This window comes from Anomalospiza imberbis, unplaced genomic scaffold, assembly GCF_031753505.1.
Source record: "Anomalospiza imberbis isolate Cuckoo-Finch-1a 21T00152 unplaced genomic scaffold, ASM3175350v1 scaffold_1098, whole genome shotgun sequence".
Lineage (NCBI taxonomy): Eukaryota > Metazoa > Chordata > Aves > Passeriformes > Viduidae > Anomalospiza > Anomalospiza imberbis.
Window position 1 is genome coordinate 1 of NW_027099489.1, and position 22,066 is coordinate 22,066.

Here is a 22,066-nt window from a genome sequence, read left to right on the forward strand (position 1 = left end):
TTCCCGGTCCCCGTTTCCCGTTCCGTTCCCGTTCCCCGTTACCCGTTCCCGGTGGGGGGGGGGGGCGGCTCGCAGAGGTATCCCCCCCCCCCAAACCCTTCCCAGAACCCCATTCCCCGCCCCCCCCACCCCGGGCCTGTCCCGCCGGGACGGTCCCGGACCCGCCCCCCGCCGGGCCGGGCCCCCCGAGCCGCCCCCGGCCGCCGCCCCCCGTGCCGGTACCTTCTTGCCGCCCTTGTTGTAGGCGAAGGCGGGGAGCCCCGAGCGCGGCGGCACCGAGAGCAGCATTTTCCCGAGCGCGAGGGGCCGGGACCGGGCGTGACGTCACACCGGGAGCCAGCCTGGAATCCGGGCGGGCCCCGCCACGCCGGGTCCTAGCGCCGATCCCCGCCCGGTGCTGCCCGTTGTCCTCCGGTTGTTCGCCGTCCTCCCCCGGTGTCACCCCCCCCGGTGCTGCCCCGTTCCCCCCCCGGTGTTCCTCGTCCTCACCCCGGTGCCGCCCGTCTTCCCCCGGTGTCACCCATAGTGCCTGCCGTCACCCCCCCCCCGGTGTCTGGCACCCCCCCGGTGTCATCTCCCGGTGTCACCCCCCGGTGCCTCCCGTCCTCCCCCGGCGTCACCCACGGGTGCCGCCCGTCACCCCCCGGTGCGGCCCGTCCTCCCCCGGTGTCACCCCCCCCGTCCTGCCCGTTCTCCTCCGGTGTTCCCCGTCCTCCCCTGCCCCCCCCCCCCCCCCCCCCGGTGCTGCCCCTCGCCGCCCCCCGGTGACCCCCGTTAGCCCCACGAAAGCCAAGAACCCCCCGGAGGGGTCTCACCCCCCCTCCCCAAATGAGGCGTCCTCCAGTGAGACCCCCCCCCCCCAGACCGCCCGGAACACCGGGGGAACACCGGGGGAACACCGGGGCCACACGGGGGGACACGGCGGGGGGGGAGGATCCCGCACCCATCCTCTGCCGCAGCGGCGTCAACCCGGGAGGAGGGGTCACTGTCACGAACCCCCGGGGGGGCTGCACCCCCCGAGCCCCCCTCCGCACCGGGGGATGTCACGGACTCCCCACCCCGTTACGGCGCGGCCCCTTTAAGTGAAGCCCCGCCCACCGCCGCCATTACCCCTCGACCCCGCCTCCCCGCCCTCATCGTGGGCGCGGCCATTTTGGAGGCGCTGGTCACGTGCTTCGACACCACACCCCGCCCGCCGCCATATTGGCGTCTTGCCTCCGTCACGTGACTGCGGCAGGCCCCGCCCCCTTCTGAGGCAGCGCTGGGGGCCGCCATCTTGGAGTCGGGAAAGGGAGAATTTGGGGGGCACCTGAGGGGTCTGGGGGGCGTCTTGAGGGTCTGTGGGGCGAGGCTGGGGTTTCTAGCGGGCTCTGGGGTCTGCAGGGCAGGATCGAGGGGTGCTGGGGGTTCTGGAGAGTAGGATGGGAGGATTCTGGGGGGCGCCTGGGGAGGGGCGGGGGGGTCTGGGGCATCCAGGGTGCCCACACAGCTGAGAGTCGGCAGGGCAGGAGCGGGGGACCCCGAGGGGCGTCTTTGGGGCAGGTTGTGGCGTCCTGGGGGTCTGTAGGGTAGGACTGGGGGTACCTCGGGGGGAGTCTGTGAGGGACAAGGGGGTTCCTGAGGGAGTCTGTGGGCAGGGTTTGGGGGGGGTCATGGGACACTTGGGGGGGCTCTGTGGGGCATCGTGGGGGCACCGGAGCTGTAGAACAGGCCTGGGAGTACTGGGGGGGGGGGGGCTGTGGGGGCAGCTGGAGAGTCCTGTAGGGCAGGGTTAGGGGGATCATAGGGCACCTGGGGGAGGGGGTCTACAAGACAGGATGGGGGGGGTCCTGGGGGGTCTGGAGGTCCTGGTGGTCCCCAGAGGGTCTGTGAGGTGACACAGAATCCCAGGAACACGGTGTCAGGACAGAATGGGGGTCCCAGCCCTGGCATGAGCTCAGCTGGGGCGACAGGGACGGCACGGGGTGGGGGGTGGGGGGCACAGGGTCTTGGGGACCCCCCTTCATTTCTCTCCTTGTGCCACTCAGTGTCCCCCCAAATGTCCCCTCCCTGTGTCCAACCCCCCCCCCCCCGTGACTCCCCCGGTGTGTTCCCCACGTGTCCCCCTCATCTCCCGTCCCCATCGTCCCCCCTCATATCCCCCTGCGTGTCCCCCCACATATCCCCCCCATATTCCCCCTAGAACCCCCCCCCCAACCCCCAGAGCTGTCACCCCCGGATAGAAACCCCCCCAATCCCCCAGGGCTGTCACCCCCGGATAGAAACCCCCCCACCCCCAGGGCTGTCACCCCCAGATAGAAACACCCCCAACCCCCAGGGCTCTCCCCCTAGGATAGAAACACCCCCAGGGCTGTCACCCCCCGGACAGAAACCCCCCACCCCCAGAGCTGTCACCCCTGGATAGAAACACCCCCAGGGCTGTCACCCCCCGGATAGAAACCCCCCACCCCCAGGGCTGTCACCCCGGATAGAAACCCCCCACCCCCAGGGCTGTCACCCCCCAGATAGAACCCCCCACCCCCAGGGCTCTCCCCCCAGGATAGAAACACCCCCAGGGCTGTCACCCCCCGGATAGAAACCCCCATCCCCAGAGCTGTCACCCCCGGATAGAAACCCCCCCACCCCCAGGGCTGTCACCCCCAGATAGAACCCCCCACCCCCAGGGCTGTCCCCCCAAGATAGAAACACCCCCAGGGCTGTCCCCCCGGATAGAACCCCCCACCCCCAGAGCTGTCACCCCAGGATAGAAACCCCCCACCCCCAGAGCTGTCACCCCCGGATAGAAACCCCCCACCCCCAGGGCTGTCACCCCCAGATAGAAACACCCCCAGGGCTGTCACCCCAGGATAGAAACCCCCCCACCCCCAGAGCTGTCACCCCCGGATAGAAACCCCCCACCCCCAGGGCTGTCACCCCCAGATAGAAACACCCCCAACCCCCCAGGGCTCTCCCCCTAGGATAGAAACACCCCCAGGGCTGTCACCCCCGGACAGAAACCCCCCACCCCCAGGGCTGTCACCCCGGATAGAAACACCCCCAGAGCTGTCACCCCCGGATAGAACCCCCCACCCCCAGGGCTGTCACCCCCGGACAGAAACACCCCCAGGGCTGTCATCCCCGGATAGAAACCCCCCCAAACCCCCAGGGCTGTCACCCCCGGATAGAAACACCCCCAGGGCTGTCACCCCCGGACAGAACTCCCCCACCCCCAGGGCTGTCACCCCCGGATAGAACCCCCCACCCCCAGGGCTGTCCCCGCGGTGTCCCCCCGCGTGTCCCGGCGCTGTCCCAGCCCTTTGTGGCCGCGGATTGTTCTGGCTTTGCCGGGCTCAGCAGCAGCGCCCGGGGCCCCCCCCCGTGCTGAGCCAGGGCTTCGCCCGCTGACTCACCCCACGTGCGGGGCCGGTGCTGAGCCGGCAGAGCCACGGCCCGGGGCTGGGCACCGGGGCTGGGACCCCCCCACCCCCCCGGACCCCTCCCACCGCCCCCACGGGGACCGGCACGGTGGGGTCAGCCCCGGCCCCGAGCTCATCCCGGGTGTGTGAACCCCCCACCACCACCCCCGGGTCAGCCGCGTCCCCCCCAGCTTATGTCAGGTGTGTGACCCCCCTGGGGACAGCCCTGTCCCTGACTTGTGGCAGGTGTGTGACCCCCCTGGGGACAGCCCTGTCCCTGAATTGTGGCAGGTGTGTGACCCCCCTGGGGACAGCCCTGTCCCTGAATTGTGGCAGGTGTGTGACCCCACCGGGACCACCCTGTCCCCAATTCTTGTCCCAGGTGTGTGACCCCCCAGGATCAGCCCTGTCCCCAATTCTTGTCCCAGGTGTGTGACCCCCCCAGGATCAGCCCTGTCCCCCCTGTGCTCATCCCAGGTGTGTGACCCCCCAGGATCAGCCCTGTCCCCAGTTCTTGTCCCAGGTGTGTGACCCCCCAGGATCAGCCCTGTCCCCATTCTTGTCCCAGGTGTGTGACCCATCCTGGGACCACCCTGTCCCCATTCTTGTCCCAGGTGTGTGACCCCCCCAGGATCAGCCCTGTCCCCATTCTTGTCCCAGGTGTGTGACCCATCCTGGGACCACCCTGTCCCCAATTCTTGTCCCAGGTGTGTGACCCCCCCCAGGATCAGCCCTGTCCCCATTCTTGTCCCAGGTGTGTGACCCATCCTGGTCCCCCTGCCAGGGACAGCCCTGTCCCCATCTCAATCCATGTGTGTCACCCCTCCTGTTGCCCCACCAGGGACCCTGTCCCCCCTGTGCTCATCCCAGGTGTGTCACCCTGTCCCCTGTGCCCCCCTCAGCCCCCCCAGGACCCTGTCCCCCCTGTGCTCATCCCAGGTGTGTCACCCTGTCCCCTGTGCCCCCCTCAGTCCCCCCAGGACCCTGTCCCCCCTGTCCTCCTCCCAGGTGTGTCACCCTGTCCCCTGTGACCCCCTCAGCCCCTCCCTGAGGGTCCCTCTGCTCATCCCAGGTGTTCAAACCCCACCAGGGACAGCCCTGTCCCCACTGTTTCCCCAGATGTGTGACCCCCCCCCCCATCCCCCCCAGCCTTTCATCCCAGCCTTTCATCTCTGGTTGTCCTGGCAACACCCCAAAGGGTCCCGGGGGTTGCCATGGCACCCAGGGATGCTCCAAGCCCAAGCCAAGGACCCCCACAGCCCCCTCCCAAAGTCCTGCCCCACCCTCAGCACCTCAGGGCTGCCCTGTGCCAAGGGGCTGGCAGTGCTGGGAGGTGACAGGAAAACGGGGTGGGGGGGGGGGTGACAGGGACAAGGGTGGCAGTGCCAGGAGGTAGGAGGTGCCCCCGCCCCGGGTGTGCTCTGCGTTCCCCTCTCCCACAGCTGCACCATGGCCATCGGGGAGGTAAGACCCTGTGAGCGGCCCCGGCCCCCCAGCCCCCCCAAAACCACAGCCCCAGTCCCTCCCTGCCGGGGGGGGTGGGTGAGCAGCCCCTAACTCATGGGGACTCCCCAAGCCTGTCACTTCAGTGCCCAGCCCGTAGCCCTGGCACAGGGGTCTCTGCGTGCCCCTCACCGTCACCCCTGGTCCTGTTGTGGCTGCTGTCCCCACCTTCATCCCTGTGACCCCCTGTGGCCCCATTGCCAGGACATCGTGTCACCGCGGTGCCCAGGGACTGAGGGGTCCCATCCCCGTGGTACCTGGGGCATCCTGTTTCCATGGCACCTCATTGCCCTGGTAACCCCCACTGTGGTGCCCAGGTGCTGAGGGGTCCCATCCCCAAGGTACCCCATCTCTGAGGTACCCCATCCCCATGGGTACCCAAAAACTGGGGCATCCTGTTGCCAGGGCACCCAATCCTTGGGCACCCCACCCCTGAGATACCCCATCGCCAAGGCCTCCTGCTCCCATGTCATCCCCTCTCTGTGCCACCCGCTGCTGGCAGTGCCCGTGGGGTGACCCCCGGCCCCGCTGTCCCCCCAGGAGCTGCGCAGCGGCCGCTTCTGGCGGTGGGTGCTGGCGGAGCTGGCGGCGACCCTCATCTTCGTGGGGGTGGTCCTGGGGGCTTCGGCAGCCCCGGGGCCACTGGCACCGGCGCTGGCCGGGGGGTTGGTGGCCGGGGGGCTCGTCTGCACCTTCGGGGGGCCCCAGGCCAACCCCGCGCTGACGCTGGCCCTGCTGTGCACCCGCAAGCTGAGCGCCCTGCGCGGGGCCGCGGGGCTCCTGGCCCAGTGCACGGGGGCCACGCTGGCCTCTGCTGCTGCCCGTGCGGCACTGCCGGACGACACCGGCCTCGTCACCAGGGTGAGTGCCCCCATCCCCGTCCCTGTCCCCGTCACCTGGCACTGCACAGGTGTCCCTCCCTCCCTCAGGTGAGCGCGGTGGGGACAGCGGGGACGGCGCTGGCCTGGGAGACCTTCGCCACCTTCCAGCTGGCACTGGCCGCCTTCGCCGCCGCTGAGCACGCGGCCCCGCAGGCCGGGCTGGCCCTGGGCAGCGCCGTGGCCGCCGGTGCCCTGGCCGCAGTAAGGACCCCCCCCCGTGTCCCACCCGCCCAGGGGGTCCCCATCCCCCCAGCCCCTGACCCCCCTGTCTCCCACAGGGGCCGTTCTCGGGGGGCAGCATGAACCCTGCGCGCTCGCTGGGGCCGGCCATCGTCACCGGTGTCTGGGATGATCATTGGGTGAGTTGGGGGCACCCTCGGGCTCCCCCAGAGTCCCCAAGTAAAGGGTGGGTCCCCCGGCTGCAGCGTGTGACCGCTGCGGCCCCATCCCCACCCCAGGACAGCGGTTCCTGGTTTTTCCTTCCCTTGGCTGGGTCCCCCTGGGATAGGTCAGCACCAGCTGTGTCCCCCAGGGTCCCGTGTGTCCACCCTATTGCCATCCTTGGGACAAACCCCACCTCGTCCCCATCCTCGGGATGGGCCCCCTTCCCCAGTCCCCCTGCCCCAAACAAGTGCCACCCCCTCCCCTCGGCTGCCCTCATCCCTGGGGCAGGTTCCTCTGCTCAGTCCCCATCCCTGGGGTGGGGTCCCCTGTGCCCCCCACCCCCGGGCAGCCCCCACCCCTGCGTCCCCCTGTCCCCGTTGGGGACACCCCAACGCTCTGTGCTCCTCCAGGTGTACTGGCTGGGGCCCGTGCTGGGCGCGGTGCTGGCCGGGCTCTCCTATGAGTTCATCCTGGCGCCCGGAGCCTCCCGGGAGAAGCTGGGTGCCTGCCTCGCCTGCCGGGACGTGGCTCTGGTGGAGACCCCCAGCCTATCCCCCTCCTCGGTGGCCCACGGTCCCCCGGCCCCTCCGGCCGAGCAGCGGGAGCAGGGCACTGCCTGAGCCCCCCCCCGCTCCACCGCAGCCCCTCCGATCCTCCACACCCTGCCACCGGATCCTCGCCGCCGCCAGAACCTTCGTGGGGCACCCACAGGATGGGGGCCTCCGTGCCCCCTCCCCTTTTACTGTCCTCTCCCCCGTGCGGGGATTAAAGGTGTGTTGGGGTCGCAGGTGGGTGCGGAGTGATGCTGTGAGGGGACGGGGGGTCTCGACCACCGCCCTGCGCCCTCGGTGTGCGGCGGCACCGCGACACCGGGACTGCGGGCGGGCGGGCGCGCCCTCCCCGCGGCCCCCCGGCGAGGGCGGGGGCCGGGACCCCCCGTCAGCCCGTCCCGTGCCGGGGAGCTGAGCGCAGCAAAGCCCTTTGTGGTGGCCTCTGCAGCCCCGGCAGATTCCGGCGGGCGCCAATAGCCGGGCCGAGCCCTAATCCCCCCGGCCGGGGACTCAGCGCCCGCTAAGCCGGGCTGAATAAACCCTCCCGCAGACAACAGCACCGGGGGAGGGGACACCCCGCGGCCCCCAGCGGGGCTGGCCCTGGGGGGCTCACCCAGGGCCCCTCCCGCGGGGTGGGGGCGGCTCCCAGCGGGGGTTGCCCCAAAGTGTCCCCAAAACATTTGGGGGGGGGGTGGGAGGTGTGTCAGTGCTGGCCCCGAGCAAGGCGGTCCCCTAAACCCCACTGGCGGAACCAGTGGGTCACAGCCCCCCCCCCTCCCCAGGCACCCCCAGGGATGGGGGCGGCGCAGCTCTGGGGGGGATCCCCGCTATCGGGGGGTGCGGGGCTGCGCGGGGGGCTCGGGGGGAGTTCCTCGCCGCGTGTCACCTGTCCCGTGCCCCGGGCAGCGAAGCGGTTAACGGGGGGTGGCGGAGGTGGGATCCCACCCCCGGGGCCGGCCCGGGGGGGCCTTATAAAGGTGGGCGCGGGCGGCCCCCGGGGAGGGGAGCGGGGCCGTGGAGGGCAGCGGGGCCAGGCCATGCGGGAGCTGCGCTCGTCCGCCTTCTGGAGGGCCGTCCTGGCCGAGTTCCTGGGCAGCCTCCTCTATGCCCTGCTGGGGCTGGGGGCCTCCCTGCGCTGGGCCCCGGGCCCCCCCAGCGTCGTGGGGGCCGCCCTGGCCTTCGGGCTGGCCCAGACCACCCTGGTGCAGGCGCTGGGCCATGTCAGCGGGGGCCACGTCAACCCGGCCATCACGCTGGCCTTCCTGATGGCCTCGCAGCTCTCCCTGCCCCGTGCCCTGGGCTACCTGCTGGCCCAGGTGCTGGGCATGCTGGCCGGCGCCGGGGTGCTCTACGGGGTGACCCCGGGCCCCGTCCGCGGCACCCTCGGCCTCAGCGCGGTGAGCAGGGACGCGGCGGGGGATCGGGGGGCTGGGAGTGTCTGCAGGGCTGGGGGACCATGGCGTGGGGGCTGTAATGAGGGTTTGGGGGGATTGGGGGCTCCAGGAGGTGTTTGGGGGTCTGAGGTACTTTGGGATTGTAACGGGGATTTGGAAGGATTGGGGGAATCCAGGGGTTGTTTTGGGATCTGGGGTACCATGGGGCTGTAATGGGGGGATGAGGGGTTTGGGGGAATTGGGGGGGGGATGGTCCAGGAGGTGTTTAGGGATACCATGGGGCTGTAATGGGGGTTCTGGGGTTCAGAGGTGTTTGAAGGGTCTGATGGTGGATCGGGGGGTCCAGAAGATGTTTTGGGGTTTGGATTGATGTGGGACAGCAATGGGGGCTGGGCGTCCCGGAGGAGTTTGGGGATGAGAAGGGGTTGGTGGTACAGTGGGGTTTTGGGGTGTGGAAGGATAACGATGGAGGATTTGGGGTGCTGGGGGGAATGGGGGAGCACTTCTTCGGGGTGCTGAGCCCTCTCCCCGTGCAGCTGCACCCCGGCGTGGGCCCGGGCCAGGGCACGGTGGTGGAGCTGCTCCTGACCGCCCAGTTCGTCCTCTGCGTCTTTGCCAGCTTCGACGACCGTCACGACGGGCGCCCGGCCATGGCCGCCGTGCCCGTCGGCTTCTCCCTCGCCCTCGGCCACCTCTTCGGGGTAAGGGCGGCCGCGGGGACCCCCGTGCTGGGACCCCGGGGGCTGGGAAGGGGCTGGGGGGCAGCTGTCCAGCCCCCCACTGCCCCATCCCCCCGCAGATCCACTACACGGGCGCCAGCATGAACCCCGCTCGCTCCTTCGCCCCCGCTGTCATCACCCGCAACTTCGCCAACCACTGGGTAAGTGGGGGGGGACGGGGACCCCCAAACCCGCCCCGGGCCCCCCCAGTCCCTCCCTGCTTGTCCCTGTCCTGCCCCAGCCGCTGTGTCCCCCCCACCGAAGGCGGGCGGCTGCCGGTGTCACCGCGGTGACAGCAGCACCCCAGGGTGCTGGGTACGCCCCGATATCCCGGGGAGTCGGAGACGGGTCCTGCGCCCCGATATCCCAGGGAAGGGCGCACGCCGCCGCTCACCGGGAAACGGGTGGCCCCGACTGCGCCGGCGCCCGGGCATCAGCGGGGTGGGTGCCGTGCCCCGGAGGGCGGGGGGCCGGCGGTCCCCCGGTGCCGGTGCCCACGCCGCCCCCCCGCAGGTGTACTGGGCGGGCCCGCTGCTGGGCGCGGCGCTGGGCGCGGTGCTGTACGAGTTCGCGCTGTGCCCGCGGCCACGCAGCCTGGCCGAGCGCCTGGCCGCCCTCAAGGGAGAGCCGCCCGCCCCCACCGCCGTCACCGCCGCCGTCGCCGCCGCCGCCGAGCCGCCGCCCGAGCCGCCGGCAGAGCCGCTGGAGCTGAAGACGCAGGGGCTGTAACGGGGCCCGTCCCGGGGCGCGGCCCCGCGCCCGCCGCTGCTTTGCTGTGACGGGGCCGCCGCGGTGCGTGTGGTGCGTGTGTGTGCGGCGCGGCGCGGCGGGCGGGCGGCGGCGGGGCCCCGCTGCCGGGAACCGGCCACTGGGCTGCCCGGGGCTGCCCCTACCGGGCCGAGGCCGCCCCGCCCCGCCGCGGCGGGACTTCTGTGTTCGGTGAATTAAACCTGCTCTTTTATTTTGGTAACCGCTCGCGGCCGTGCCCGGCGCCGGGAACCGGGAGGGATCGAGCTGGGGGGGGGGGGGGGACACCGGAGCCCGCTCGGCGGGAGGCGCCGCCCGTTCCCGCGCCCGGGGCAGGCTCCGCCCAGCCAGCGCCGTTCTTAAAAGGGCAACGCCGCCACTGCTTCTCTTCCCCGCAATGAGCCCCCTCCCGTCTTCCGCCCCTCAGCGCCGCGGGCCGGGGGGCGAGGGCAGAGGGATTGGGGGCACCCCAGGGCACCGAGCCGCCGGTTTGTGCCCGTGGTGGACGGCGGGTTTGTGCGGAGGAGGCGGTGACACACCAGAGGGAGCACCGGGCAGCCCGGTGCGAGTTGCCGCTTGAAGGGTGCGGGCGGGGCGGGGCCTCGGCCCGCGGGAACTGGGGCGGTTGTGTAACGCCGCCCCCGCGCCGGGACCGGGAGCGCGGCCGTGAGGGCGGCGGCGACGGGGCGGCGGTGAGCGGGACGGGGCCCGGCACCGGGGGAGATCGGGATCGGGGGTCGGAGTTTCCCAGGACCGCCCGGGACCGGGGACTGGGGGTCATCCGGGGTCACCGAAACCAGGGGGGTGATACGGGATCGGGGGAACCGGGGCCTCCGGGTGCTCCGGGATCGGCGGGCCCGGGGAGTGCTGCGGGATCGGTGCGGGTGGGTCCGGGGAAAACTGGGGGCTGAGATCCGGGATCGGGCGGGAGGGGGTTCGGGAATGCTCCGGGATCGAGAAGGCGGCGGGGCCGACTGGGATCGGGGGGATCCGTGACTGGGGGGGGGAGTCCAAACTGGGGGGGTGTGATGGAATCGGAGGGACCAGGGCTTGGGGTGCGCCGGGCCGTGGGATGCGCCGGTATCGGGCTGGACCGAGACTGGGGGGTGCGCTGGGGCCGAGGCGGTAACGCAGCATCGGTGTGGTCCGGTACCGAGCGGGACCAGGCCTGGGAGGTTTGTCGGTGTTGGGAGACTGGGACCGGGACCAGCAGGTGGGCCTGTAGCGGGGGAGCCCAGAACGGGTGGGAGAACTCCAGCCCCGGGGGTACCCAGTGCTGACAGCGGCCCACAGGTGGCCCCCGGTGCTGGTCCTGTGTGCAGCCCCGCGCTGCATGGACTGGTACATGATGAACTGCGAGCTCCTGGCCACCTGCAGTGCCCTGGGCTACCTGGAGGGCGACGTGTACCACCGGGAGCCCGACTGCCTGGGTAGGTGGGCACCGGGGGAATGGGGGGCAGGGGCCGGGGACGGCGGGCACTGACGGCCCCGTGTCCCCAGAGAGCGTCAAGGACCTGATCCGGTACCTGCGCCACGAGGATGAGAGCCGCGACGTGCGGCAGCAGCTGGGGGCAGCCCAAATCCTGCAGAACGACCTCCTGCCCATCCTGGTGCAGTACCCCCAGGAAAAGGTGCTCTTCGACGCTGTCGTCAGGTATCAGGGGCAGGGTTGTGGCCGGGGGTGGCCCTGTGGGGGGCTCCTTGCTGGGCTGGGGTCCCTCACACGCCTCTACTCCGTCACAGGTTGATGGTGAACCTGACGCAGCCGGCCCTGCTCTGCTTCGGGAAGGTGCCAGCAGATGCCACCTCCCGCCACCACTTTCTCCAGGTGCTGTCCTACCTGCAGGCCTACAAGGAGGTGAGTCTGCCCAGGGACATGCTGTGGGCCAGGGGCTTTGCCCACATTCCCGTGCTCACGTGGGGTCTCTGCAGGCTTTTGCCAGTGAGAAGGTGTTCGTGGTGCTCAGTGAGAAGCTCTACAACCTCCTGCAGCTGGTGAGTGCCCTGTCCTCGGGGGGGATGTGGGTGGGATCCTCAGGAGATCCTCAGGGGGCTGCAGGGACTGTTCCTGCTGGGGGTTCCTGTGGGGGCTGCAGGGTCCTGGAATTACCAGGGGGCTCCAGGGTCCATCCCTGCCATGGGTCCCTGGGGGCTGTGGGGTCTGTCCTTGCCGGGGATCTCTCAGGGGCTGTGGGGTCTGTCTGACCCCCTTGTCAAGGGTCCCAAGGAGGCTGCAGGGTCTGTCTTTGCCAGGAGTCTGGTGGGCTGTGGGGTCTGTCCCTGCTGAGGGTCCCTCAGGGGCTGTGGGGTCTGTCTGACCCCCTTGTCAAGGGTCCCAAGGAGGCTGCAGGGTCTGTCTTTGCCAGGAGTCTGGTGGGCTGTGGGGTCTGTCCCTGCTGAGGGTCCCTCAGGGGCTGTGGGGTCTGTCTGACCCCCTTGTCAAGGGTCCCAAGGAGGCTGCAGGGTCTGTCTTTGCCAGGAGTCTCTGGTGGGCTGTGGGGTCTGTCCCTGCTGAGGGTCCCTCAGGGGCTGTGGGGTCTGTTGTCCCTGCAGGGCTGTGGGGTCTCTCCCTGCCAGGGACCCCCAGGGGGCTGTGGGGGACCCTGACAGCTCTGTCCCCCCAGGACTGGGAGCAGCGGCAGGAGGAGGACACGCTGCTGATCGAGAGGATCCTGCTGCTGGTGCGCAACGTGCTGCACGTGCCCCCGGACCCCACGGAGGAGCAGGTACCAGGACAGGGCCCTTCCCTGGCTGCCTGACAGATCTGGGGCCTCAGTGGCTCCACGGGGACCCTGACACCCCGCCACCATCCCCAGCAGGGCGTGGACGGCGACGCCAGCGTGCACGACCGGGTGCTGTGGGCGCTGCACATCAGCGGGATGGACGACCTGCTCAAATTCCTGGCCAGCGCCCAGGTGGAGCAGCAGTGGGCTCTGCACGTCCTGGAGATCATCTCCCTCATGTTCCGTGACCAGGTGAGCTGGGGCAGGGGTGGCAGGGCAGGGACCCCCCCCCCCCAGAGCCCCCACTGTGCTGACAGAGCTGCTGGCAGAGCCCAGAGGAGCTGGCGGCGCTGGGACAGGGCACAGCAGGGGCCGAGCACAGGGAGGACACGCAGGAGCTGGAGACCTTGAGGCAGAGAGAGCTGGCAGAAAAGAGAACCCGGGCACGGCAGCGCCCATCCAGGTGAGGAGGGGCCACCCCCGTGGCAGGGATGGGACCCCCGAGGTGGGGACAGCATCACTCAGCCCCTGTTCCCTGCCAGGCACTCCCGCTTTGGTGGCTCCTACGTCCTGCAGGGCATCAAGTCCATCGGGGACCGGGATGTGGTGTTCCACAAAGGGCTGCACAACGTGAGTGTGGGGCAAGGGCTCAGGGCTGGAGACGTGGCAGGGGGACAGGGATGTGCGTGGAACGTGGTGCTGGGGATGTGGCACAGGGTGGAGGGACGAGGACGTGGCGGGAGGTGCAGGAATGTGGTGAGGGGCACGGGGCTGGGGACACGGTAAGGGGTAGAAGAACAGGAACGGGGGTGGGACGTGAGGCTAAAGATACGGTGTGGGGCACGGGGTCAAGGATGTGGCAGGTGGCACTGGGATGTGGATGTGGGTGGGGGGCACAGGTATGGGGATGTGGTGGGGGTCACACAACCGGGGAGGCGGCAGTGGGCACAGGGACAAGGACATGGTGGGGGTTACAGGGACGGGGAGGTGGTTGGGGACATGGGGCTGGGCAGGGGGCACAGGGACACAGTGTGGGAGGGACACAGGGCCAGGGATGTAGAGGGTGCTATTGGGACAGGGGCACGGGGTGGGGCATGGGGCCAGGTACATGGTGGGGGACACTGGGACGGGGATGTGGCAGAGGTCATTGAGATGGGAACGTGGGTGGGGGGCACAGGGACAGGAACATAGGTGGGACACGGGACTGGCAGATGGGATATGGAGCACAGAACCAGGGATGTGGTGGGGTTGCAGGAACAGGGGGCACTGGAATGGGGGACATGGTGGGTGGCACGGAGGCAGCAGGGCGCTTTGGGATGGGACGGGATGTGGCAGGGGACACCAGGACAATGCCACAGGGATAAATCTGGCACTCCATCCCCTGCAGCTGAAGAGCTACACCCACGACCTGGGCAAGGAGCCCCGGCGGCTGCCCCGGCGCCGCCAGGCCGCCCCCGAGGCCGAGCCCTCCCGCCGCTCGGCCCGCAACGTCCGGCTCTTCCTGCGCCACTTCTGCCAGGACTTCCTGGAGAACTGCTACAACCGCCTGATGCTGCTGGTCAAGGTGAGGAACTGGGAGGGCTGGGATCCCCTCTCCAGGCTGTGGGACCCCCGCTGAGACCCCCTGGTCGCCCCCAGGACCAGCTGGTGCGGGAGAAGGCTCAGCAGCACGATGAGACCTATTATCTGTGGGCCACTGCCTTCTTCATGGCCTTCAACCGGCTCCATGGCTTCCGGCCCGAGCTGGTGTCCGAGACCGTGGGGGTCCGAGCCTTCCACTTCATCGAGCAGAACCTCACCACCTATTACGAGATGGCACTGATGGACAAGAAGGAGGCAACAACCTGGGCCCGCAGGTGGGCTCCTGGGACACCCTTTGGTGGTGAATCCCAGTACCTGGGGTTCTCCTTGAGTACCTGAGGCTCCTCATGGTGTCCGGGGCCTTCTGGAGACCTGGGACCCCCACAGTACCTGGGATACCCCCGGTGCCTGGGATCCCTTGGATACTTGGGACACCCCAGGGCACCTGGGACACCCCTTGGTGTCTGGGACCCCCATCTACTTGGAATCCCCTGGTGCCTGGGACCCCCTGGACACTTGGGACCCCCCCGGTCACCTATGACCTCCCTGGTGCCTGGAATACCCTGGGAACCCAGGAACCCCTGGACACCTGGGACTCTGTGTTGCCTGAGTCCCCCTTGGGCATTTGGGACTCCTGGAGTACCTGGGAACCCCCCATGGCACCTGTGACCCCCCCCACTGCCATGCCCAGGATGCACTTGGCCCTGAAGGCGTACCAGGAGCTGCTGCGGACGGTGCAGGAGATGGACCGCTCCCCGGAGCAGGCGGTGCGGGACAGCAGCCAGGTCATCAAGAGTGAGTCCCTCTGTCCCTCTGCCCGTCCCTGGGGTGTCCCTGACCCACCCCTGCCCACTGCCACCCTCCTCCTCAGGCAACATCTTCTACCTGATGGAATACCGGGAGCTCTTCCTCACGCTCTTCCGCAAGTTCGACGAGACCAAGCAGCCGCGCAGCTTCCTGCGGGACCTGGTGGAGACGGCCCACCTCTTCCTCCGCATGCTGGAGCGCTTCTGCCGCAGCCGTGCCAACCTCGTGGTGCAGGTGGGGTGGGGCTGCCCTGCCTTGGGGGTCCCTGGGGGTCGGGCAGCCCCTCCTGACCCCGTCCTTGTCCCCCAGAGCAAACGCGTGCGGAGGAAGAAGAAGAAGAAGCCTCAAGTGCCTGAGGCGCCCGCCCCGCCCAGCGCCGCGGAGCTGGAGCAGCTGTGGGAAGGATTGGCCCCGCAGGTCCAGGCCTGCCTGGAGGTACCAGGGAAGAGGCTGGTCCCACGGGGGGCTCTGGGGGTGCTGGTGGGGCACGGGGTAACCCTGTCCTGCCGCAGGGCGAGGCGCCGCTCCCCGAGGACATGGTGCCCTTCGACGCCGCCTCGGAGACGCCGGTGGAGGAGCAGCGCGCGGAGGCTCTGCTGCGGATCCAGGAGTGCCTGCGGGATTCCCGCGTGCCCCAGGCCCTGCGGCTGCTGCGCTCGGCCAGGTACCAGCACCGTGATGCCCATCTCGTGCCCGGGCCGTGGGGACACAGTGCCAGCCCATCCCCGCTGTCCCCAGGGAGGTCTGGCCCGAAGGGGATGTGTTCGGATCCGCGGACGTGGGGCCGCCCGAGGAGACCCAGCTGCTTCGGGAGATCCTCGTCGCTCCCCTGCCCAGTGAGTCCCCACCTGTGACCCTGGGAAGTGGGAAAACTTTGGGCCGGGGCGCTGCAGACCCTCAGCACATCCCACCGCAGGGCGCGCACCCGCCGAGCCCGAGGAGCCGGAGGAAGAGGAAGAGGAGGACGAGGAAGAGGAGGAGCAGACCCTGCAGGTGTCAGAGAAGGAATTCAACTTCCTCGACTACCTGAAGCGGTGAGAAGGGTTTGGGGAGAGTCGGGGGGTCCCGCTGCGGGGCGGCCGCACTGACGGGGCTGCCGGGCAGGTTCGCCTGTGCCCCCGTGGTGCGGGCACTGGTGCTGCTGCTGCGGGGGTACGCGCGGAACAGCGCCCGCACCAACCACTGCGCCGCGCGCCTGCTGCACCGCCTGGCCCGCGACCTGCACATGGAGCCCCTGCTCTTCCAGCTCTCCCTCTTCGCCCTCTTCCACCGCCTGCTCAGCGACCCCGCGGCCGCCGCGCACCAGGTTGGACAGGGCCTTGAGCCCCCCCCGGGAGGGGTCTGTCCCTGCAGCCCCCAGCCCCACCGAGTCCCCAGCATCTCCCAGCCCCACCGAGTCCCCTGCAGCCCCCAGCCCCACCGAGTCCCCAGCATCTCCCAGCCCTGCTCTGTCCCTGCAGCCCCCAGCTCTCCCTCTGTCCCCACCAAGTCCCCAGCTCTCCCTCTGTCCCCACCAAGGCCCCAGCTCTCCCTCTGTCCCCACCAAGTCCCCAGCTCTCCCTCTGTCCCCACCGAGTCCCCAGCATCTCCCAGCCCTGCTCTGCACAGGCCCCAGCCCCACTCTCCATCCCTGCTGTCCTCCAGCCCTGCTCAGTCCCTGGTGTCCCCCAGCCCCACTCTCTGTTCTCACATCCCTCAGCCTCTCTGTCCATCCCTGGTGTTCCCCAGCCCTCCTCTGTATTCCAAATTTCCCTCAGCCCCACTCTCTGTCCCCAGTGTCCCCCAGCCCTACTTTTTGTCCCCAGTGTCCCCCACCCCCACTCTCTGTCCCTGGTGTCCCCCAACCCCTCTCTCCCTCCTGCTGTCCCCAGGAGTTGGTGACCTTGGCCAAGTTCATTCTGGGCAAGTTCTTTGCGCTGGCGGCCACCAACAAAAAGGCCTTTGTGGAGCTGCTCTTCTGGAAGAGCCCGGCCATCGTCTGTGAGATGACCAAGGGCTACAGCTCCCTGCAGGAGGGAGAGGGGTGAGTGGGGCCGGGGAGGGGGCTGCCTCTCCCTCCTCCCCTCCCCTCACCTCCCTTCCCTCCCCTCCCCAGGACCACCCGGAGCCGAGTGCCCCCCTGGACCCCTCAGGAGGAGCAGGAACTGCGGGAGCTGTACTGGAAGTACAAGGAGGTGGAAGGTACTGGGGGTCTCTGGGGTCTCAGCAGGACCCCCGAGGGGTGGCAGGGGCTCTGTCCCTGCATCCTCCGTGTCCTACAGGTGGGGACATCATCGCTGCCATCCTGGCCCATCTCCCGACGCCCGGGCGGACGCGGAGGCAGGTGGTGAAGCAGCTGGTGCGGATGGGGCTGGCCAGCAGTGCCAAGGACTTCCCGCGGGAGAGGTGGGTCAGGGACCCCCAGGGACCCCCGGGGACAGGGCAGGGACTCACCTTCCCCCCGGCCAGGGACCCACAGCTGTTTCCCACCCCCCAGGAAGGGCACCCGCATCGTGCTGTGGACGCAGGAGCAGGAGGAGGAGCTGACGCGGCTCTTTGAGGAGTTCCAGGGCTCAGACGGTGAGCTGGACACGGGGGGAAGACCCCAAAAATCCCCCTGTAGCCCCCCACCCTGACCCTCCTCCCCACAGACGTCCTGGGGAACATCATGAAGCACCTGACGGCGCGGCGCTCGCGGGCTCGCGTGGTGGAGAAGCTGCTGGGGCTGGGGCTGGTGGCCGAACGCAAGGAGCTGTACAAGAAACGCCGGAGGAAGAGCCATGGCCCCGGTCCCGGGCAGGTACGGGGGGCTGGAGGGTGCTGGGCTGTGCCCTGGGGGCACCCAAACACAGCCCGTCCCCATCCTGGGCACCCAAACGCTGCTGGCTCCCACAGGCTGCCACAGGCGTCCCGGCCATGCCAGCCCAGGACAGCTCAGGAGAGGATGAGGACAGCGAGGAGGAGGAAGAGGAGGATGAGGATGAAGCAGAGGAAGGCCGCATGGAGGAGCACTGGGTGCCCCAGGAAGGGGCTGGGCAGGACCTGGCGCAGCGCCTGCATCGGGAAGGTGGGCGAGGGGCTCCGAACCCCGGAGCTGGGCTTGGCCGTGGGGCCGGATCCCGTGTCACCTTCTGCTGTCCCCAGGGCTGGCCGGGCCACTGCGGTGGCTGGAGAACTGCCTGCGGAGGGCTGCGGGGGACCGCGAGGAGGACGGTGAGCGGGGTGGGGCTCGGCTGGGGGGGCTGCGGGGTCGGGGTCCCGCTGACGGCGCTCCCGGCCCAGGCGTGTCTCACCCGGCGCCGCTGGTGCCGCTGACGGAGGAGAACGAGGATGCCATGGAGGACCGGCGCTTCCGGACCCTGCTGCGGCAGCTGGGGCTGCGGCCCCCCGCCAGCGAGCAGGTGAGGTCCCTGTCCCCATCCATCCCTGTCCCCTTCCCTGTGCCCATCCCCTGGCTCCCAGCACAGCCCTGCAATCTCCCCCCTCTCTGCCCAGGAATCCTTCTGGCGCATCCCGGCCGCCCTCACCCCGCAGCAGCTCCGGCGCGCGGCCGCCTCCATCGCCCACCGTGGCCCCTCAGGGTCCCCCCAGGACCTGTCAGAGCCACCCAGGTGGCCCCAGGACCCGGCTCCAGGTGAGGGGTGGGGCTGGGGGTGTGGGACCCCCAGGTGTGGGGCTGGCTCTGAGCCCCCCTCCTTGTGCCCCTCAGCAGAGCCGCTGCCGGCGGGGCTGGGATCAGACTCGGAGAGGTGAGAGTGGAGTCCCCTTCTCAGTTTGTGGGGTCCTGGTTTGGGGGGGGGGTCTTCTCCCTGCTTGGGGAGGGGATCTGGCCCCCCACCATGTGGGGCTGAGCTGTGCCATCCTCTGCAGCGAGGAGCCCGTCCCTGTCCCCGTCCCTGTCCCCAGCCCAGTGCAGCCACGCACCAAGAGGCGCCGGGAGCTCGCCAGCGAGGACGAGGATGAGGATGGTGGGAGCTCAGGTGGGTTCAGCCCCTCTGCTCGCTCCTGGCGGCTGAGGGAGCTCTGGGTGTCACCAGGGGCAACTGCTGGGTCGGGGTTGTCCTGTCCTTGTCCCCTTTACCACATCCCTGGGGGGCTCAGCCCTCTCCCCTCTCCCTCCATCCACAGGCACCGAGCTGGCCCCCCCAGCTCCCCGCGAGGAGGAGGAGGAGGAGGAGGAGGAGGAGGAGGATCCACAGCCCCGGGGGAGGCGGAAGCGCATCCGCTGCCTGGAAGAGGAAGAGGAGGAGGACTGAGTGGCTTCCCATACCCTGCCTGTGCCCAGGCCTTGTGCTGCTTTCTGGGCTTTTTGCAGATTTTATTGGATTTCTGCAGGTTTTCTGCAGTTTTTCTGGGGTTTCTACAGGTTTTCTGGGGTTTCTGCAGATTTTCTTCTGCAGATTTTGATGCTATTTTTAAAGGCTGCACAAGCAACCAGTTTCTCCACCTTCCCCCACTTCCCCTGGTGTCACCATCTCCCTGTTTTACCCCAAATTCCCTCTTTATCATCAACTGTTGGGTTTGGTTTTTTTTTTTTTTTTTTTCTAAAACTTTTTAAATCTGGACAGGGCCTAAATAAATAAAAGTGACTTTTGGCCTTCTCGGGTGTGTGTGGGTCTGCAGGGGGGCTGGGGGCTCGAGCCGCCCTGGCCTCAGCGAGTGCCCGGTCCCCGTCCCTGCGCCGGACGTGTCGCAACTCCCTGATAACCACGGCTATAAATGGGTCACGCGGCCGGCGCGGCTGCAGCGGCCGGACAGGGCAGGGGACAGCGGCGAGCGGGTGAGCCGGGGCACGGGGGAGTCGCGGGGGGCTGCGACCACGGGGCTCTGACGGGGCTCTGTCCTCCCACCTCCACAGATCGTCCCAGAGCTGCCACCATGCCCCGGGTTCTGCTCTTCCTCCCGCTCCTCGTCCTCAGCCGTGCCATGGCCGTGTCCGTCGTCACCCCTGGGCTGGCTGCCGGTGACCGGGCGCTGCTGGCCGAGCTGGTGGGGCCGGCAGAGCCCATCCCGCCGCGGGCACCGGGGGTCCCGTGCCGGGCCCTTCGCCCCGACGCCCTGCCCGGCTTCTCCCGGCTGCCGCCGCTGCCCCGCGGCCTGGCCCGTGCCGCCATGGCCCTGGCGCTGCGCGGGGCCGGCTGTGCCCTCCAGGCCGAGGCCGAGGCGCTGGAGCTGGCGCGGGAGCTGGGGACCCCCCACGGCCGCGGCGCTGCTGCGGGGGCTGGCGCGGGTACCGGGCGCTCTGGCCCCACGGCCGCTGGCCCTGCTGCTCCTCGGCCTGGCACGGTCGGGGGGCTCTGCCTGTGTGGATCCCGCCCAGCTCCGGACCCCCACGCCCGGCGTGGAGCCCACGCCACCCTTGGGCCAGGGCGGCCGGGAATTCCCGGGGTTCCGGCCGTGCCGCGGTGCCGTGCGGCGCCGGCGGGAGGACAAGGACGCCTGCAGCCCGGCGGGGGAGCGGGAAGCCCACCAGGTGCTGGAGTGGGTGCCAGGAGTCAGCATCTTCTACAACCTGGGCACCAGCGTCTACTTCGCCTTCCAGGGCTGCGAGGCCGTGGCGTCCACGCGGGCGCTGGAGGCCGCCGAGGACCTGGGCTACGCCGGGCTGGCCGCGCTCACCGGGGGCCTGGGGGGCCCCGTGGCCATGGGGGTGCAGCTGGGGCTGCAGCCGGGGCTCAAGGCCGGCGTGCGGGCGCTCATCGGCTACTTCACCTCGGCCGGGGAGCCCTCGCCGGTGCCCACTGCCCACAGCGGCGCCGTGGTCATCGTCTGAATAAAGGCCACATGTGGCGGCCGGTGCCGGGTCGTTGTTTGGGGCAGCTGGGGACGGATCGATGCGGGGTCACCCTGTCCCGGGGCACCCGGACCTTGGCCATGTGGTGGCAGCTGGGCTGGGCCTGTCCCTGTGGGGCCGTGGCTCTGTCCCATCCCCATGGCCTGTCCCTGTCGCCCCAGCCCTGTCCCCACAGCCAGTCAGTCCCAGTGGCCACACTGCCTTGTCCCTGTCCCCACGGCCCTTCCCTGTCTCCCTCCAGCCTGTCCCTGTCCCCAGGGCTCTGTGTCCCTCTCCCCACGGCCCTGGCCCTGTCCCCATCCCTGCAGTTTCTCCCTGTCTCCCTGACTCTGTACCTGTCCCCAGAGCTCTGCCCCTGTCCCCAGAGCTCTGTCACCCCTGTCTCCATGGTTTGTTCCCATCCCCATGGCCTGTCCCCAGAGCTCATCCCGCTGTCCCCATAGCTCTGTCCCCATCACCTTGGCCTCTCCCTGTCCCCATGGCTCCGTTCCCAGGGCTCTATCCCTGTTCCTATAACCTGTCCTTTATAGCTCTGTCCCCACCCTTGCAGCCTGTCCCCATGGCTCTGTCCCTGTCCCCAGGCTGTCCCCATCCCCTGGCTTTGTCACTGTCCCCCTGTCCTCTGTCCCTGTCCCCAGGCTGTCCCCATGCCCCTGGCTTTGTCGCTGTCCCCCTGTCCCCCTGTCCTCTGTCCCTGTCCCCAGGCTGTCCCCATCCCCCTGTCCTCTGTCCCTGTCCCCATGGCTTTGTCCCTGTCCCCAGGCTGTCCCCATCCCGCTGTCCCCCTGTCCCCATGGCTCTGTCCCTGTCCCCAGGCTGTCCCCATCCCCCTGGCTCTGTCCCTGTCCCCATGGCTTTGTCCCTGTCCCCAGGCTGTCCCCATCCCGCTGTCCCCCTGTCCTCTGTCCCTGTCCCCATGGCTCTATCCCTGTCCTTATGGCCTGTCCCTGTCCCCATGGCTCTGTCCCTGTCCCCAGGCTGTTCCCATCCCCCTGGCTTTGTCGCTGTCCCCCTGTCCTCTGTCCCTGTCCCCAGGCTGTCCCCATCCCCCTGGCTTTGTCCCTGTCCCCATGGCTCTGTCCCTGTCCCTAGGCTGTCCCCATCCCCCTGGCTTTGTCGCTGTCCCCCTGTCCCCATGGCTCTGTCCCTGTCCCCAGGCTGTCCCCATCCCCCTAGCTTTGTCGCTGTCCCCCTGTCCTCTGTCCCTGTCCCCAGGCTGTCCCCATCCCCCTGGCTTTGTCGCTGTCCCCCTGTCCTCTGTCCCTGTCCCCAGGCTGTCCCCATCCCGCTGTCCCCCTGTCCTCTGTCCCTGTCCCCATGGGTCTGTCCCCGTCCTTATGGCCTGTCCCCATCCCCCTGGCTCTGTCCCTGTCCCCAGGCTGTCCCCATCCCCCTGGCTCTGTCCCTGTCCCCATGGCTCTGTCCCTGTCCCCAGGCTGTCCCCATCCCGCTGTCCCCCTGTCCCAATGGCTCTATCCCTGTCCTTATGGCCTGTCCCTGTCCCCATGGCTCTGTCACTGTCCCCAGGCTGTCCCCATCCCCCTGGCTCTGTCCCTGTCCCCATGGCTCTGTCCCTTTCCTTATGGCCTGTCCCTGTCCCCATGGCTC

The 22,066-nt window shown here is 69.5% G+C and overlaps 4 protein-coding genes across 7 annotated transcripts; all 4 read left to right on the plus strand.

Moving 5' to 3' along the window:
- The first annotated feature begins 4,555 nt into the window (after nucleotides 1–4,555).
- Nucleotides 4,556–7,290, plus strand: LOC137465786 (aquaporin-4-like). Its single transcript, XM_068177806.1, has 5 exons — nucleotides 4,556–4,859; nucleotides 5,439–5,759; nucleotides 5,828–5,980; nucleotides 6,058–6,138; nucleotides 6,574–7,290. The coding sequence occupies exons 1-5, from the start codon at nucleotides 4,845–4,847 to the stop codon at nucleotides 6,781–6,783; spliced, it is 780 nt and encodes a 259-aa protein (XP_068033907.1). The 5' UTR covers nucleotides 4,556–4,844; the 3' UTR covers nucleotides 6,784–7,290.
- A 288-nt stretch (nucleotides 7,291–7,578) lies between these two features.
- LOC137465785 (lens fiber major intrinsic protein) lies at nucleotides 7,579–9,797 on the plus strand. Its single transcript, XM_068177805.1, has 4 exons — nucleotides 7,579–8,111; nucleotides 8,645–8,809; nucleotides 8,908–8,988; nucleotides 9,341–9,797. Exons 1-4 carry the CDS (start codon nucleotides 7,752–7,754, stop codon nucleotides 9,554–9,556), a joined length of 822 nt encoding a protein of 273 aa, XP_068033906.1. The 5' UTR covers nucleotides 7,579–7,751; the 3' UTR covers nucleotides 9,557–9,797.
- Nucleotides 9,798–10,170: 373 nt separating this feature from the next.
- Nucleotides 10,171–19,253, plus strand: LOC137465783 (protein timeless homolog). Of its 4 annotated transcripts, none has more exons than XM_068177801.1 (30): nucleotides 10,171–10,266; nucleotides 10,868–11,004; nucleotides 11,075–11,228; nucleotides 11,318–11,432; nucleotides 11,507–11,569; nucleotides 12,199–12,300; nucleotides 12,391–12,549; nucleotides 12,627–12,760; nucleotides 12,840–12,927; nucleotides 13,685–13,861; nucleotides 13,936–14,153; nucleotides 14,570–14,673; nucleotides 14,750–14,919; nucleotides 14,995–15,120; nucleotides 15,198–15,349; nucleotides 15,424–15,521; nucleotides 15,602–15,719; nucleotides 15,790–15,991; nucleotides 16,557–16,708; nucleotides 16,781–16,866; nucleotides 16,947–17,070; nucleotides 17,162–17,244; nucleotides 17,316–17,464; nucleotides 17,560–17,731; nucleotides 17,809–17,877; nucleotides 17,947–18,065; nucleotides 18,160–18,298; nucleotides 18,374–18,413; nucleotides 18,535–18,644; nucleotides 18,793–19,253. In XM_068177801.1, exons 2-30 carry the CDS (start codon nucleotides 10,908–10,910, stop codon nucleotides 18,918–18,920), a joined length of 3,648 nt encoding a protein of 1,215 aa, XP_068033902.1. In that variant the 5' UTR covers nucleotides 10,171–10,266; nucleotides 10,868–10,907; the 3' UTR covers nucleotides 18,921–19,253. The 4 variants fall into 4 exon arrangements, with proteins under 4 accessions (XP_068033902.1, XP_068033903.1, XP_068033904.1 ...); XM_068177802.1 differs by having other exon boundaries at nucleotides 18,377–18,413; XM_068177803.1 differs by having other exon boundaries at nucleotides 12,394–12,549.
- Nucleotides 19,254–19,542: 289 nt separating this feature from the next.
- Nucleotides 19,543–20,452, plus strand: LOC137465787 (apolipoprotein F-like). The gene is given in 2 exon segments (XM_068177807.1): nucleotides 19,543–19,851; nucleotides 19,853–20,452. Coding segments are annotated over 2 exon segments (894 nt in total). The 3' UTR covers nucleotides 20,438–20,452.
- Nucleotides 20,453–22,066: the final 1,614 nt, after the last annotated feature.

What these genes read in the sequence shown, in the direction of transcription:
- LOC137465785 (XM_068177805.1), top strand. Translation starts at nt 7,752, where the DNA reads ATGCGGGAGCTGCGCTCGTCCGCCTTCTGGAGGGCCGTCCTGGCCGAG. An exon ending in GCACCCTCGGCCTCAGCGCG is followed by an intron (nt 8,112 to 8,644) that starts GTGAGCAGGGAC and finishes CTCCCCGTGCAG; the next exon opens with CTGCACCCCGGCGTGGGCCC. An exon ending in GCAACTTCGCCAACCACTGG is followed by an intron (nt 8,989 to 9,340) that starts GTAAGTGGGGGG and finishes GCCCCCCCGCAG; the next exon opens with GTGTACTGGGCGGGCCCGCT.
- LOC137465783 (XM_068177801.1), top strand. Translation starts at nt 10,908, where the DNA reads ATGGACTGGTACATGATGAACTGCGAGCTCCTGGCCACCTGCAGTGCC. An exon ending in GCACGGCAGCGCCCATCCAG is followed by an intron (nt 12,761 to 12,839) that starts GTGAGGAGGGGC and finishes GTTCCCTGCCAG; the next exon opens with GCACTCCCGCTTTGGTGGCT. An exon ending in CGGCTGCTGCGCTCGGCCAG is followed by an intron (nt 15,350 to 15,423) that starts GTACCAGCACCG and finishes CGCTGTCCCCAG; the next exon opens with GGAGGTCTGGCCCGAAGGGG.
- LOC137465786 (XM_068177806.1), top strand. An exon ending in CCGCCGGTGCCCTGGCCGCA is followed by an intron (nt 5,981 to 6,057) that starts GTAAGGACCCCC and finishes TGTCTCCCACAG; the next exon opens with GGGCCGTTCTCGGGGGGCAG. An exon ending in GTGTCTGGGATGATCATTGG is followed by an intron (nt 6,139 to 6,573) that starts GTGAGTTGGGGG and finishes GTGCTCCTCCAG; the next exon opens with GTGTACTGGCTGGGGCCCGT.